Genomic DNA, 17,452 nt, shown 5'->3' with positions numbered 1-17,452 from the left:
AATGACATCAAAGAAGCAAAACACGCTGATCCTTTCCCGGCTCTAAGAAATGCTATTTCAACCCCCTAGAAAACAGTGTTTGCAGGCACTGCAACCCTATTGGAACCACAAATTTTATCTAAGCTACAGTAACCAAACTGTTTGACTACACACATCTTTATGTGCGGGCATGCATGCAATGGCCAACTTCCTGAAGAAAAAGCAAAGCAGTTTTCAAGGTAAATGACTAGTATCTATGAAGAACTCACACTTTGACACATTACCCGCATTTTAAAGGAGAGTTCTGAAATAGACTGGAACTGTTCTCCCTGCCTTTTCTTCATTGGTGAGATATCTTTACCACAACACTAGCACCGTTCTTACCAAAGGTCACTTCTCCATTGCCGCTCTTGTCAAACAATTGAAAAGCAACAATGAACATCGCATCCGGTGTGCATAAAACTGACTCAAATGCCAGAAACTCTTGATAGGAGATCAATCTACAAATAAAACAAAAAGACAAAAAGACAAGTTTCAGGCACACGAAGCAAAATATAAGAAACTGTTTGTCATGTGCTTGCACGCACAGCAGTGAAAGAAAATTCTGCCATGTGTTGACACAGTCCTTCTAAGTGCCCATCAGCAAAAGGAATTGGAAATTATGTGTCACTGAAAAAAACAGTAAGAGAAAAGAGATGATGCAATGAATTTTTAAAAATCAAGATGTGTAAGAGATTACTAGGTTTGTTAGGAAGGTTCCACTAACACGTGCACAGGCATGCGCGCGCACACAGATACACACAGACACACACAAAAACAAGACTTTAGATGTTTGCATCCAAACTCAATTTACTTCCAAGCTGTGGAAATCCAATCATTAGCATAGATAGAGATAGAGGTGCAAGCCGAGATAGAGGTGCGAGCTGTCGTTAAGCTGGGACTACTGGAAAATGATAGCCTGGGCCACTGCAAGGGGTGCTGGTGATCAGTCCCAGAGAGGGAGACCAAAGGAAAGCAGACTGCCCCAGAAGATCTGTTGCCCTGTGATCAGCATCAGGAACAGGTAGATAGGTATTAGGAATGTAGAAGGAGGGTTAAGTTAGTTAACTCCTTTTGTGTATATTGTTGGGGATTTGTATATTGTTGGGGTATACTGTTTAGGATAGCAGCTGTTATTAAATTAGTAAAGTTTCTTAGGCTCATTCCACACATGCAGAATAATGCACTTTCAAACTGCTTTCAGTGCTCTTTGAAGCTGTGCGGAATGGCAAAATCCACTTGCAAACAGTTGTGAAAACGCATTATTTTGCGTGTGAGGAAGGGGCCTTAGTGTCAGTTAATTGCTGCTATTATTGCTAAGGTTACCATTAGGTTTAATATGTCTAGAAATTTAATAATGTTTAGAAGTTTGTGTGTAGCTGCCATCTGAGATGCAATGTCTAGCTGATTTCATATGTTTGATTGCTTATTCATTGCTGTATTGTTTTTTACTTATATGTTGCTACTGACGTTTGTTGTTTATAATGTTATGTTTATTGTGGCTCATAATGCAACAATGATATTGTTTTATAATGCTATGTTATTGTTGCTTACAATGTTATGTTTATGATGCTATGTTTCTGATGTTATGCTTGTGATGCTTATGATTGTATTTTTATTGATGCTATGCTTATTGGTGTTTGTTATATGATGTTACGATTACTGGTGTTGTTATTATATTGTTGTGCACCGCCCTGTGCCTTTCAGGGAAGGGCAGTACATAAATTAAATATACAATACAATAGTCTAAAGGAAATAAATTAGTAAATGTATTGGGTTCTGTACAACACCATGCAAAAATTTAAAATTCCCATGTGCCAAAATCAAATCTACGAATTTAATCAATCAATTGGATTTTTCCAAACCTGCAGTCCAGGTAGGGGGGTTTTTTTTGGCCATTGACAATACTAAAGAAGCTTTTTTAATTCCTTCCATTCCCTCATGTTTAGTTCCTACATAGAACGGGAAGAAAGTAGGTATAAGCAAAGAGTCTTTCTTCCCCAGTTAACATGGGTGGAGGGGATAAGACAGAAATACATGAGGGACGTGCAGTTTTTATCTACGCACAGTCTGATGGCCCAGGAAACCAATAATTCTGATTCTATCAAGTTTGCAAGGAATAAATGCAGTAATTCCTTCTTTACATAAAAATATACTTGTAAAGAACATGGATAGGTTTTTTAACAAATCACCAGAAGCCAAAGGAACAACTACGATGAGTAATCAGAGCTGTGTGCAAAAATTTCACAATAAGCCAATTTATACATCCTTCTCCTAATCAGTGAATGCAGATTTTTAAAAAATTAGTCGCTGCACTGCCTATTCTGGCTGTTGGCAAGGATTGCTTCTGAATAAAGCAGCAAAATCTTTCTCAGAACCAGCAAAAGAAGGGCAGAAAGGCAACTGGTGAAGAAAACCAAGTTCATCCTTGATTTTTGCACCTATAGAACCATTACAGAAGAACCCCTTAAGGAGGAGTAGGAAATAGTGTTGACAGGGAACCTTATCTGAGCTTTCAGTACACTATCAAGTGGCAGCAGAATCAGTTCCCTTTTTAATAAGGGAATGCCAGGTGATATCCATGCTAGGAGGCTGCACCTAAGCTGGATATAAAGAAGAAGAGTCAATAGTTGAAAGCCAGCTTGCAAACCTGAATCTGCTGAAAACCATTATTGCTGTAAGAAGCCCGCTGCAACTAAGGCGATGTGAGAAACCTCTTCTATGTATATTGTGGTTTGTTTTCTTGTCTGCAGTTAAAGTATATTTGTGTTGAGCTTTTTTTGACCACCTACATTTATTAGAAAGAACCCTTAACCTAGGCAAGGAAAAGGCCTCTGGTACAACAGCACCCCATGCTAGGAGACAGAAGAATTAGAAGAGTTTCCGTCTGTCTGTCTCTCACTCTATAAACCAAGCCATTCTCACAACAACAACACCCCACTGATTTGGAAAGCAATTGCAGAGCTGTAACTACTTAACTTTGCGCCTGATGCAAGAATTAAAAAATTGTGCCCCTTTACAATTCCATAATAGTTATTTTGGGTAAAAAGTTAAATACATAACAAGAATAACAACATAATGTTTATTTTAGTAATGAGATCTGAATCCACAATCAATATGTAAGTATTCAGTGTACTATTTTTTTAAAAATACTAAATTAAGCTACATCAGGTATGGCCATATTTTACAACTGTTCTTTTAACTTAATTAATACGTTAGTTTTGAAGTGTACTTATCTGCAGACAAACAGGTCCATTCAAACATTAGCTGCCTAACACTGATGACTTTAACTAGAGATGAACAGTGTCTATTTCATATTTTCTCTGATGCCACAAATCAACCAATCACTGTTCTCCAAAAGAGCAGAGAGTGAGGAAGCAGGCAACATAGGGCCTTGAACATATACAATACCAAGCAAAGTCTGAAATTTGTAATGCTTGGTTGCATGGGTGGCTGGTGTCCAGTGGGGCTGCTAGGGTATGGGCAACATATGCTGGGCACCACCAGGACTGATTTTGTTCCCATCCTTGGGCTTTTCTGCATGGGGTTTTCTTGTTAGTTCTGGCTGCATACTGTTTCACTTCATCTCCTGATTTCGGCACGTATTTTTATGCCTTCAGAAATAATTATTGGTTTTTCTGATAGAGTCTCTGGGAAAGCAGTGTGACTAGTTATGAGAAGTAAGAATGTAATTTGCTGTTATGGGGGTAGAAAGTGCCTCACTGTGACCCAGTGGTGGGATCCAAAAATTTTAATAACAGGTTCCGATGGTGGTGGGATTCAAACAGTGGGGCCGCTGCACACACGCACCTCCAGTCCCTACTGGGCAGGGAGGTTGCTTTAGTAACCCCTTCTTGGCACTCAGAAAAAATTAGTAACCACTTCTAGAGAAGTGGTGAGAACTGGTTGGATCCCACCTCTGCTGTGACCCCACAGGGTTTTCAGGGCAAGAGACTTTCTGAGGTGGTTTGCCATTGCCTGCCGCCACATGGGCTGAGCGAGTTCTGAGAGAACTGTGACTGGCCCAAGGTGACCCAGCAGGATTCATGTGTAGGAGTAGGGAATTGGACCTGGCTCTTCAGATTACAGTCCACCACTCTTAACTACTACACCATGCTGGCTCTTGTTGCCGTAACACTAACTGGAATTTCATTTAGAAAGTACACCAAATGGAAAAAAAAAAAACTAAAGTAGCGTGACAGGGAAAATAAAAGCATTTAGAATATCAAAGGTCATATCTGCACACATAATGACCCTTGAGGATTTAAGGGCTTTTTAATTTGAAATGAATGAAGACATTTGCCCAAAAATGGCTTTTCCCCCAAAATATTGCTTTGTATTTTAACTGTCACCTTTCACCACCTCTTTATCACTGTTCTCTGATGGCATCTTTAACCTCTGCCCCAATATAATGTCAACTTCTTGGCTACTGTCCAACAGCATCTGAACTCCCCCTCCTAATAAATTGGGAGACCTACATAAAGAGAAGACAAGAGTAGGCACTTGCAGCGGCTCACAGAGTGGGTTAAAAGGCTACATTTGAGGCAACTGGACATTGTGTAAATTAGTTTCAGAAAGCGATTTCACAAAAAGAATATTTATTGTTCATATGTTTTAAAAGCTCTGCATATTATGACCTTATGTTGATTAGGCAAACAGTGCGCTTGCCACAAATAGCCATTAGCATCTAATAGATTGAATTTTTGAGGGGCTCTAGGTGGTGTCATACGGGAGACTTAGATAGACCTCACGCCACAAAGGTCACATGTCTTTTCTCCATTGCTTAAAAAGGTGCATTTGACCACCGGCACCAAAACCCCCAGAGTCTTTCACTTTGCACACACAGAGAATAGGATTTCTTCTCAGCGATAGTAAAGGAACAGGTAAACATATTACAACTAAAAATATATCCATTACTTACTTGCAATTCAGCTTCCTGTAAGTGCAACAAATCAAACCCTCAACGTCATCTTAAAGGCCAGTACAAAATGCTTCTGACAAACTTATATTTTCCCTGGTCTCGAAGTAATGTATTAATAAAAACAGACACGTTGGAATGAAAACTGAGGCAACAGTCTGAAGTTTCAGGTCCGTGGGTGTGAACTGCACACCCAAGGAGCTCTCAAGTTTATAATTTTTGGTTGTAGTAGTTCTGTTAGCTGAAGACACAAGCCACTTTTTTCAAATCCAATGGCGGCTAGCCTCTTTAGCTGCCTTTAAGGTTTATGTTACAAAATATCTCAATGCTATAGGAAGAAAGTCATCATTCCCAACCAAAGGCCACAAGCAGGCAAAGTCCTTACCCATCCTTTGTCTGATCAGCTACTCCTGCCAACAGCTGCACAGTCTTAGGGTTATAATGAGGGTCCGTGTACAGTCCCAGATATCGCTGCACAAAATCTCCTGGTGTCATGTAACGTTCGCCTTCGTGTTCAACACTGGCATACTAGAGGAAAGATTTAAAAAATTACATATTATGCATGAGTTAATGCAACAAGGCTGGGATGCACACAAAGTGCTTCCACACGCATACAGGGTTATACGTTATGTGTATACCAACTTTCTTTTCCAGTAGCAGTGACAAGACAGTCCAGAGGACCTCCCAACCCATAAGGACACTGTTTCAGAGGGTGCAGAGAGCTGGAGGACCATAATGTCAGCTTAACACTCATGGATTTCAATGCACAGCCCAATGGATCCTGCCCTATGGACTTCTGTAAAGTTTAGATACGTCAAAACAATTTATTATTAGAGATATAACATTATAATATCTACTGTCTCATGGCACTGTTTTTATATGGAGGGAAAAAATGTTGGAAAAAGACAATACAAGTTGACATTCTCTAGTGAAAACACTACAAGACATGACATGTGTATTGTTTAAAAGGACACCACACTTTACACATATAGCCTAACACCTTTTCAGCAAATGTTTTGATTGTGTGTTTAAAATATAGATGTTTTATTTGCCCTTCATATTCTCAGGACATCACCTTTCAGAGGCCATGTTTCTCCAGAACTGGCTACAGGACTGCACACAGTTATGCACACAGTTAATTCTCGTTTAAACTAAAACCTGACAGCCTCCGGCTTGGATCCCTTGAAAAATTTCCAAAGGTGAAAGGATTTCCACCTGCAGAACATTATTTATTTATTATTATTTGTTAGACTTCTATTCCACCTTTTCCTGAATGGTGTTAGCTCAAGATGGCTAACAACTTAAAATATTAAAACAATCAAAGTTCATATGAAGAAGAAGAAGAAGGAGGAGGAGGAGGAGGAGGAGGAGGAGGAGGAGGAGGAGGAGGAGTTTAAATTATTTCCCCCCTTCCTCTCCTGTAAGGAGACTTAAAGGGGCTTACAATCTCCTTTCCCTTCCCCCCACCCCACAACAAACACCCTATGAGGTAGGTGGGGCTGAGAGAGTTCCAAAGAACGGTGACTAGCCCAAGGTCCCCCAGCTGGCATGTGTTGGAGTGCACAAGCTAATCTGGTTCACCAGATAAGCCTCCACAGCTCCAGTGGCAGAGTGGGGAATCAACCCAGTTCTCCAGATTAGAGTGCACCTGTTCTTAACCACTATGCCACGCTGGCTCTCCCATTAAAACTACAATATAACAATATCACCGGGCACTTTAGAAACACCTCATTCACCAAGTGGTGACTAACTAAGGAAGGAAGAACCTAATACAAAACATCAACCAAATCCAATCCATGTCTAAACCGATATAAATATAATACAATAAGGATAACACAGAAATAGGGATGGGGGCCAGCAGCAAAGTAACCATCATGACTCAACCACAGGCCTGGTGGAACCCCTCTGTCATACAGGCCCTGAAGAACTGAGCAAGATTCTGCAGCTGTGTCTCCATCAATAGAGTGTTTCATCAGGCTGGTGCCAAAGCTAAAAAATATCTGGCTCTGGTTGAGGTCAGCTGTATGCTTCCAGGGCCAGGGACCACTGGCAAGTTGTTCCCAGCTGAGCATAATGCTTTTTGGGGGGCGAGGGGGGGGGTTACATCAGAGCATCATCTTCTGTAGCCAAAAATACCCCACTAAACGTTGGTCTTAAAGGCTCCCTTGTCCCCCAGAGTCAGTATTTCAGGTGCACTTTTGGACTACAGCGTGAAGGACATTGTGTCATTCTCTGGGGTGAACATTTTTCCATCCACAGAAATGTGCCCATGGATCTTGCCTTGATCTAGTCACTTCTGACTATTCAATCAAGTGATTCTGAGCCAAATTCTATTACATTTTATGAGATTATGATCTACTCATGGCTAGATTCCATAAACCCACTTGCTTGGCCATCCAAGCAAGCACACTGATAACTCATCTCTCGCAACCAGCACAAAATGCTCTTCCTGCTGGGATTTTACAAGATGTGGCCACCAACAATGAGGCCCTGCTGGTCCCTCCTGCAAAGACTCATCTTGAGGGAGAGAAATTACATTGAGTCTGATGGCAGCCACAAACAATAGTTGGCAAACTGCAGAGCCAAAATGTATGGACCCTGACTTGAAGTAACTGAAAACATCTAATAAATAATCAAGAGTAACTCAACAACAAACAGGTATTCTATTTTGTGTCTTTTAGTGCACATAACTAGGTGACACAATGAAAAATTTCAGGTTACGGCAGTTGAACATTTGAATAATTACTACATTTAGAAAGAGATGTTCTTGCAGCCTGCAGAAATATTGCTTTGCTGACTGATTCTAGAACTGATTCTCAATCATTTATATATAAGCCCTAATAGCCGAGGCAAAGCCACACATGCTCACCCAACTCCTGTCTATCATAACAGATGTATGTGATACCGACAGGGATGTAGAGGCATAGTTCCAAGGGGACGGGGGGTGCGATGCACTGGGTGCGCACCCCTGTGGGGGTGTGGTGAGGGTGTTCCAGGGGCGTTCCGAGGGCAGGACAGGGGCGGAGGACGCACTGGTGCACTGGGCGCTTTTCCACCTTGCTACACATCTGCAGGGACGTTCACCTCAATCTTGCCACAGGGGTTGTGCACAATGAAGTCTGAATTGACTTGGATCAGGGCCACTGCAAGTGTCTTTCACATATGTACCTGCTTTATTTATTTATTTATCTATTTGTTTGTTTGTTTGGCTTATTTATTTATTTAGCTTATTTATAGCATTTTTACCCCGCCAATCTCCCGAAGGACTCAGGGCAGCCCAGCAGGCTTTAGGCTATCAGGGACTATGTAGTTCGCTATTTCTGGTCCGACCGGCAACAGCTCTGTGAATTCAGAGGTCTTGGCTTTCCCAGTCGGACTTCCAGAGATTCTCTTAACAGGAGATGTCAAGGATTTGATTTAGGACGTCTCTGTATGCAAACCATATGCTGTACCACAAAGCGATGGCCCCCTCCCCAAGGGGAGACAGCATTATTCAATCCATTTAAATGCATTTCCAGCTATTAAGAGTGCATAGTGCTTATATGTAAATGTTGCTCTAGATAGACCATGGCATTTTTTTCACATTTTCTTAGAGGCTCTGACAAACCTGTCTTTTGACAGTTTGAAGATAATTACACCCAAACAAGCTGAAGATTCCCTGCAAGCAGATAATAATATATGAGCTCTGGAATGCTTTGAGAAAATTGTAATGTACTCAGGGTATTAATACTCTGAACAAAAGTAATCTAAACAGTGCATCAATAACATCCAGACCATACATTCAGGGGAAAAAAATCAGGTTACACAGCACAGTAAGTATATGTTACACTTTTTATTGTGCTGCCAAACCTCTGGCTGTTAAAGATCTGGGGATTTACTATTTATAGTGTACCAGTCCCATTATTTTATGTGTTCTCAGCACATGCACTTCTCTTATCGCAAACCCCAGGTCAACACAACCCAGCCAAGTAAATTAAATAAAAATCCTCCGGGGTATTTGGTGGAAGCAGGCAACAATCAATGGAATTTTGCCTCAACACAAAAGTGTGAGTCTGGGGAACTTCAAGGCTAGATGTGAAACTTCTTGACCATATAACTTTAAACAACTAGTATCATTATGCAATTGTACTAGACTTCTATTTATTTAACATGGTGTAGTGGTTAAGAGAAGGTGGACTCTAATCTGGAGAACCAGGTTTGATTTCCCATTCCTCCACATGAGCAGCGGACTTTTATCTGGTGAACCAGATTTGTTTCCCCGCTCCTACATGCCTGCTGGGTGACCTTGGGTGAGTCACAGTTCTCTCAGAACTCTCTCAGCGCCATCTACCTCACAAGGTGCTGTTGTGAGGAGAGGAAGGGAAAGGAATTTGTAAGCCGCCTTGAGAATCCTGTAGAAAAAGGCGGAGTACGAAAGGCGGCCACAGCTCAGTGGCCATCGGCTCGGAATGAAGAAAGTTCCAGTTTCCACTCCAGCATTTCCAACTAAAAAGATCAGGTGGTAGGTGATGGAAAAACCTGTCTTTGAAACCCTTGAGAGCCACTGCCAGTCAGAGTAGACAACTGATGGACCAAAGGTCTGTGTCAGGATAAAGAAGCTTTATGTGTGTTCCTTCCTGGAATTCAGGGTGCTATCATTCTATCCTCAAGACACATATAAACAGTACAATACTTGTGAGACTCCCAAGCAAGTTTCCATAGCAAAGTGGGGATTTGAACCTCTGACTCCAAAATTCTAGTACAGAACTTTCACTGCTACACCGTATCAGCAGTTCAGCAGGAAAACTGCTCATCTGGCTCCAAACCTGAGAAGTCACTTATTTTTCGTAAGAGACAATATTGTTAAGTGATTTTTATCTCTGCCAGCTAATATTATAGTTGTAGTCCCTGTGTTAGAGTTCTGTGGTGCAGAGTGGTAAACTGCAGTACTGCAGTCAAAGCTCTGTTTGGGTTGACTGCAGGTAGCCAGCTCAAAGTTATACTATGGGACCCTTCTAACCCTGAGATTAAGTAAAAAAAATTAAAAAATATTAATGAGTGAGAAAAACCCCTACCCACTTCCATGCACAGGAATCAGGCTGTGCAGTCATCTCTATCTTGATACCTTTCTTCCTGGAGGCAACCGACAACTGATACATTGGAAGTGAGAGGCATTACTGATAAGTACCTTTGTTGGTTGCTCATCCACCCTACTGCCTCTTCAGCAGTGGCGGAGTGCCAAAGAGGGACAGAAGGGTGTGTAGATTGCACCGAGGCACGAAGCACTGCAGACAGAAGTGAAAATCGCCCCGGCCCCTCCCCCTTTTCCCCACACCCGCCACTGGTAGCGCCCGATGGCAAGCACACACCACGCCTCTCCTTCCCACACTTACCCTAGATTCCTTTTTCTTTTTTTGAGTTTTTACTTGCTTTTTTGAGGCTGAAAAAAGCGGCCTATTTACAGTTCAGGCTAAAAACTGCCTGAAGAACTACGAGGATTCCCAGGAGACCTTGGGAGGGCTCCCTACAAAGGTCTCCTGGGAAGCTATAGTTCATCAGGCAGTTTTCCCCTGAGCCCTAATGTGAAAAGCTGCTTTTCAACCCTCATACTAGAAAATAGAAAAGGAACATGAAATGCAAGATATTAGGGAGAAAAGAATGAGATTGAAGCTGTGGGAGGGCGTCATGGAAGTAAGGAGAAAAACACTCCTGCTTGCACACCGAGGGCACAATTTGGCCCAGCTACGCCTCTGCTCTTCAGTCATTCGAACTGTGCTTGCAGGAGAGGAAAGGGAGCAATTTCACCTCCGCTCTCCACTGCAGCCCCTAGAACTTTATGGCCATTTGTTCACATCTTTGACAATCACCTTTCCTGGGGTCAGAAGGAACTGGAGGAGGCCACAGTAATCTTGCAGGTTCCTTCCACTAATTAGCTCCGATTGTCTAATCCACAATCAGTATGTAGATACATATACTGTGAAGGAACAAAGTAGAAATGCAGGTTTTAAGACAGCTTCTTCAAAGTTGCTTTGGATTACCTGACATTAAAATTGTACCTTATGCAAAGGTGAAAGTGGAAAAAAAATGTATAACACTTAGGCTCCACTGAGATAGCAAACCCATGACCAGGTACCTTGCTTCAGACCTGCTGGTGTGGGCTCACCTGACTATCCTTACAGAAAAATACTTCTACCATTCTACATGGAGAATTGTTGCTAGGAGCGGTTGTTTTGTTTTTTGTACAGAGGAGCTTTCAGTCATGCAAGCCCTCCTCCCTGCACTGAGCCCAGTCAGGTTCCTAGGGACTTTAAAAATGCCTTTCCCGGCAGCTGCCATGTGACTGCAGGGAGAGTGAGCCAAGGCAGGGGAATCTGGATCGAACTTAAGAACATAAGAAAGAGCCTGCTGGATCAGACCAGAGTCCATCTATTCCAGGACTCTGCTACTCGCAGTGGCCCACCAGATACCTTTGGGAGCTCACATGCAGGATGTGAAAGCAATGGTCTTCTGCTGCTGATCACACTTCTGCTGCTGCTTATCAACTTATCACACACCCCACACACACACACACACACCCTACAATGTGTAGTTTGGTCATAGGTTTCTCAGGCCTAAAGAGAGAGCTTCTATCAGTAGGATGTCACAGCGCTAGGAAGCACCGACAGCACTCACGTTTCTGAGGTGATTTTCAGCATCTCCCACTGTCAGGAATTCCACCAGCACTTGCGTATCTAAAGGACTATCTCTCCTCATACGTCTTCCATGCACAAACTATGGCCCTCAGACTGCCTCCTACTGGCTGGTCCCCCGCTGTAAGTGGCCCACCTGCCATCAACTAGAGCTGGTGCCTTTTTTATTACAGTTCCCACTTGGTGGGATGGGCATCCTTACAAGATAAGGGAGGCACCATCTCTAGAAACTGCCAGTGTGTGCTGCTAGGCCTTTCTGTTCGTCAGGGCTTTTCATGCTATCTAAACTACAGGCATCTTTTGGAGGGAAAGGGAGTTATTTGGGGCTTTATTTTGTCTGTTTTAAATTGTGGGTTGTGTGCTGCCTTCAGCCACAAGAAAGGTGGGATATAAATGTTCTAATTAATAAAACACTATAAATCTGTATAGTCTGACCCCTTCTAAGCCCACTTCAATGAATATTTTTTCTGTCATTAAGTCACAGCTGATTTATGGCAACTCCATAGGGTTTTCAAGACAACAGATGCTCAGTTTGCCATCATATGCTTCTAAGTAGCAAACCTGGACTTCCTTGGAAATCTCCCATCCAAGCACTAACCAGGGCAGACGCTGCTCAGCTTTTCAAGATCTCATGAGATCCAGTTAGCCCAGTCAGTGGATTTAGGAAAGTGTTACTTTTCTTAAAACAGCACAGCAAATAACTTCTATTTAGTCTTTGCGCAGGAAGCTTGCATACGCCATTCTTACCAACCTTTGGCTTTCATCCTCCCTTCCTGAATACTTCTCCTGCCATCAAAGTGCCTTTGCAGGCACTAATTTGCTTGCATTTCACTCGCATGACTATGAAAATTACTTCAATCCATCACAACTTCCAAGCCTTTTAACAGCTGCACAAAAGTCAAAAGATCAACAGGTGTGGCTTTCCCCATCAAAACGCCATACAGAAGATGCCATGCAAGATGAGAGCCTTTTCAGAACATGAATTTCAGTCTCTGCATATACCATTGTGATAACAATTCCCATTTAGATACTCCAGTACAGGATAGAGGAGGAGGAGGAGGAGGAGTTTGGATTTATACCCTACCTTTCTCTCCTGTAAGGAGACTCAAGGTGGCGTACAACCTCCTTTCCCTTCCTCTCCCCACAACAGACACCTTGTAAGGTAGGGGGGGCTGAGAGAGTTCCAAAGAACTGTGACTAGCCCAAGGTCACCCAGCAGGAATGTAGGAGTGTGGAAACACATCTGGTTCTCCAGATAAGCCTCTGCCACTCATGTGGAGGAGTGGGGAATCAAACCCGGTTCTCCAGATTAGAATTCACCTGCTCTTAACCACGACACCACAATGGTTAGTAAGATAAGGAAATAAAAGTGCAAGATGAGGGGGGCGATGGCTCGATAGTACAGTATTAGCGTAGCATGCAGAAGGTCCCAGGTTCAATCTCTGACATCTCCAGTTAAAGGATACAGATAGCAGGGGATGTGAAAGACATCACCTGTTTCACCTGAGTATCTGGAGAGGGGCTTCCACTCAAAGCATGTGATGCCAACTGTGACAGACTTACAGTGCAGCTTAAATATAGGTAGAAGAATCACAAATTCAAGAAATACAGAGAGGAAATGTCTCTGAGAGGAATAGAAAAGTGTTTGTCATGGGTGACTCCCTGCTGAGGAGTAGGAAACGTCATGTGTCTAGGATTGACTCCCTGGTCCAAGAGTTGCTTGCCAGGGGCAAAAATTAAAGATATTGAAGACTGGATCCCAAAGCTGGAATGACCCAAGAAACCATAGGCCAGTCAGTCCTCACTTCAAAAAGGATATGGGCACAACGGAGTGGGTGCAGAGGAGAACGACGAGGATGACTGGGGCCCAGAGGCGAAGCGAGGGGAAACTGCGCCTTGGGCGCACATGCACCCTACGCCCCTGCTGCAACACTGCCTGCCCCTGGAACGCCCCGCCCTTGCCACGGCCACACCTCTGACGCAGCTCCATCCAGGATGTCGCTCACCCTTCCCCTTGGGCGCTACACCACTGCTGGGGCCTGGAGACCAAACCATATGAGGAGAGGTTGCAAGATTTGGGAATGTTTAGTCTGGTGAGGGGGGACATGATTGCTCTCTTTAAGAATTTGAAAGGCTGTCACTTAGAGGAGGGCAGGGAGCTGTTCCTGTTGGCAGCAGAGGATAGGACTTACAATAATGAGTATAAATTATGGGGAGAATGGTTCTGATTGAATATTAGGGGAAAAATTACAGTAAGAGTTGTGCAACAGTGGAATCAGATGCTGGGGGGGTGAGCTACCCTTCGATGGCACTTTAAGCAGCAGCTGGACAAACACTTGTCTGGGATGCTCTGAGCTGATCCTATATTGAGCAGGGGGTTGGACTAGATGGCCTATGTGGTCCCTACCAGCTCTATGATTCCATGATAGCAGCCCATTTAAAAATAAAAACCCACACACACATCCAATCCCTAAAAGTTGCTAAACCAGCTGCCATGGTGCAGCCTTCTTTCCATTTATATTATAAGATCTCATTTTCATCCATGTTTGCATTTAATGCATTATGGCAGATATTACTCCACTGGTACCATTCTGTCTTAAGTTGATCAGCACCACTCTTTAAAATGTCAATACAACCGTTTAGGGTTGCTTGCATAAGCAACTCTATAGGTTTAGATACAGATAGAGCTGCTGCCTCTCAGTAACTTGTGGTATGTTGACTAAACAACCAATTTAAACATTAAATTAATGCAGACGTTTAGAAACAGCCTTCATGCCTGGAGAATGATTCATTTCTTTTCAAAATCTGTGGCAGGCAATTCTGTCTTTTCAACATACGGGATTTCAGCAGCTGGCAAGCAGTTACAGATACAAAATAGGCAGTAAATCTCCAAGCCTGAGTCTTGTAAAAGCAAGTCCCCTCTGTTTATTCTACCTATAGTAGCTAGAACACTAGTTTGGAAGTAGGAAAACCTTGCCCCTAAATATCCTTCCTGCATTACCATCATCTCCCCCTGTGTACTAGGCCTCCTAAGTAGGGAAATCCACAGGAAGCTCTCACATATAGTGAATGAAGTGATCATACCCACAGCTTCTAAGAAGAACCTTCAACCCTGTGGCCAAATAGTCTGCACAAAGATTCAGTTTGAACTGGAGATGCCAGCAATTGGAACCCTGGGAGTTTATGTGTGTGTTTGTGTAATATGCCACCAAGTGTTAGCTGACTTACAGTGACCCTGTAGGGCAGGGGTGTCAAGCTCATAAGAACATAAGAACATAAGAACAAGACAGCTGGATCAGACCAGAGTCCATCTAGTCCAGCTCTCTGCTACTCGCAGTGGCCCACCAGGTGCCTTTGGGAGTTCACATGTAGGATGTGAACGCAATGGCCTTCTGCGGCTGTTGCTCCTGAGCACCTGGTCTGTTAAGGCATTTGCAATCTCAGATCAAGGAGGATCAAGATTGGTAGCCATAAATCGACTTCTCCTCCATAAATCTGTCCAAGCCCCTTTTAAAGCTATCCAGGTTAGTGGCCATCACCACCTCCTGTGGCAGCATATTCCAAACACCAATCACACGTTGCGTGAAGAAGTGTTTCCTTTTATTAGTTCTAATTCTTCCCCCCAGCATTTTCAATGAATGCCCCCTGGTTCTATAGTATTGTGAGAAAGAGAGAAAAATTTCTCTCTGTCAACATTTTCTACCCCATGCATAATTTTATAGACTTCAATCATATCCCCCCTCAGCCGCCTCCTCTCCAAACTAAAGAGTCCCAAACGTTGCAGCCTTTCCTCATAGGGAAGGTGCTGCAGTCCCTCAATCACCCTCGTTGCCCTTCTCTGCACTTTTTCTATCTCTTCAATATCCTTTTTGAGATGTGGCGACCAGAACTGGACACAGTAGCTCATTTGTTAAGAGGGTCAGATATGATATTCAATTCAATGCCTTTTATTAGCATAGTATAACAACAACATATATAAATAGTTTAAATGACTGGTTAGATATAGATCAGCAGCAACAGTCAAATAAAGACAATAGCTATCGTTTTAAAATAATGGCCAGGAAGGAAGCAACTGCACAAGTAACATCAAAAGAATGGCCCTGTAAAAGAAAATGTACAGCATAAGTAGAGCTGTATTTTCCTTGCCAGTAAAAAAGGGTGAATCAAGACTTGATCGTACATCGAGATATGATATAAATGAGCCTTGGTCAGGTGGGGGAGGGTTGGGAAACTACCTTGGCTGGCAAACCTGCAGCAGGCTTGATGGCCCAGATTGGCATGGGGGGGGGGGGGGCTCAAGAGGACTGATTGGGGATGGGATGGGTGCCTGGACTGGCCAGCCCACAGTGGGCTCACCAGGCCAGATTGGGAGCAGCTGGGTGGCTGCCCGGCATTATCAGGCCATATCAGGAGCAAAGGGGGAGGAGGAGTATTGCCTCAACTGGCTTACAGGCCTGATAAGCCCTCTCAAGGGGGCGAATTTGATCCCTGGGCTGTATGACACCACCACCATAGGGGTTTCAGAATAAGTGGCATTCATAGGTGGTTTGCCATTTTCTCCCTCTGCACAACAGGACTGGATTTCCATGGCACTCTCCCATCCAAGTGCTAACCAGGGTCAACTCTGCTTAGCTTCTGAGATCTGACAAGGTCTTACCAACGGCCATTCAGAAATGTGGTGAATTTTAAACATATGGTAGTGTTGGGAACAACCATCAAAATGCAGCCAATCTATGGCAACCCCATAGGGCTGTGGTGGCGAACCTATGGCACTCCAGATGTTCATGGACTACAATTCCCATCATGAACATCTGGAGTGCCATAGGTTCGCCACCACTGCATAGGGTTTCAAGGTAAGAGATGAACAGAGGTGTTTTTCCATTGCCTGCCTCTGTGTAGCAACTCTGGAATTTCTTGGGTGTCTCCCATACAAATACTGACCAGAGCTGACCCTGCTTCGGAATTCTGAGAAGATCAAGCTAGTCTGGGCTATCCAAATCAGGACAAGATTGGAACTGTAAATACCAATAAGTAATTAAAGTAATTGCTATGGGTGGCTTGACAAACCACACCGCTTCCACGATAAATTTCACATTTCATGTCCGGAAGATGTAAACAGCTCCTGGGCCAAGAGTAATGGTTTCCCTTAAAGGAAAGTATCTTGCTTAAAATTTGAGAAGTCCAATGTCCAATATTGGCTCAGCTGCTCTGATATCACAGCAAGTCTCAAGTTGCATCCCAGGAAGCTTTGGAACAGTCGGAAACCTTTGATTTTACATTCCAAGTTTCCATGAGCCACTTTGACTGAAGAAAAGAGCACTGGAATCTGTTTAATGAAAGGCTTTACTGAAAGATTCTGATGGCAGGCCAGGCTCTTAAGTCTGCTCAAGTCTGCTCAAGCAGAAAGAGACAGACATTCTTACTACTGGGAAGTCTGGATGGCAGCAGTTCTAAGGATACTTAACCAGGCCTGCAGGGGCATTTGCAGAGTCCTCGCTGAAAAGCAAGTCCTTTTCTGTTTGCCCCAACAAAACTTTGAACCGTTAAGCAACAAAACAGTTAAGAAGGTCATGATATTTAGAGTAGTATTGGCAGCAAGACAAATGACCAGAGCTTAAGAAAATACTTAAGCCTTTTGTCCGTGACACGCTTTGCACAGATTTCAACTCAGTCAGCCTTTAAATCATCTCATTAACAAGTTACATAAAAATAATTCTTCAAAATACAATGAAAACGTTTAATATAATCAGGATATGACAGAATTACCAGGAAAGTGGGATGGACAGAGTGCTGGTTGAGAATAGGGAAATCCAGGTTCAAATTTCCACCCTGACATAAAGTTAGCTGG

General features: G+C 43.1%; 1 protein-coding gene across 1 annotated transcript in view; it reads right to left on the bottom strand.

Moving 5' to 3' along the window:
- SLC25A12 (solute carrier family 25 member 12) overlaps window positions 1-17,452 on the bottom strand; it is a 77,838-nt gene that overhangs the window by 51,355 nt on the left and 9,031 nt on the right. The window contains exons 3-4 of the mRNA XM_048485961.1: window positions 5,322-5,464; window positions 364-479 (exon numbers count right to left, since the gene is read on the bottom strand). Coding sequence (XP_048341918.1) covers window positions 364-479; window positions 5,322-5,464 — 259 coding nt within the window. The remainder of the gene's footprint in view (window positions 1-363; window positions 480-5,321; window positions 5,465-17,452) is intronic.

The sequence above is a fragment of the Sphaerodactylus townsendi genome, linkage group LG02, assembly GCF_021028975.2.
Source record: "Sphaerodactylus townsendi isolate TG3544 linkage group LG02, MPM_Stown_v2.3, whole genome shotgun sequence".
Lineage (NCBI taxonomy): Eukaryota > Metazoa > Chordata > Lepidosauria > Squamata > Sphaerodactylidae > Sphaerodactylus > Sphaerodactylus townsendi.
The sequence above is the reverse complement of the archived record's forward strand: the minus strand, read 5'-3'. Positions and strand labels throughout refer to the sequence as shown.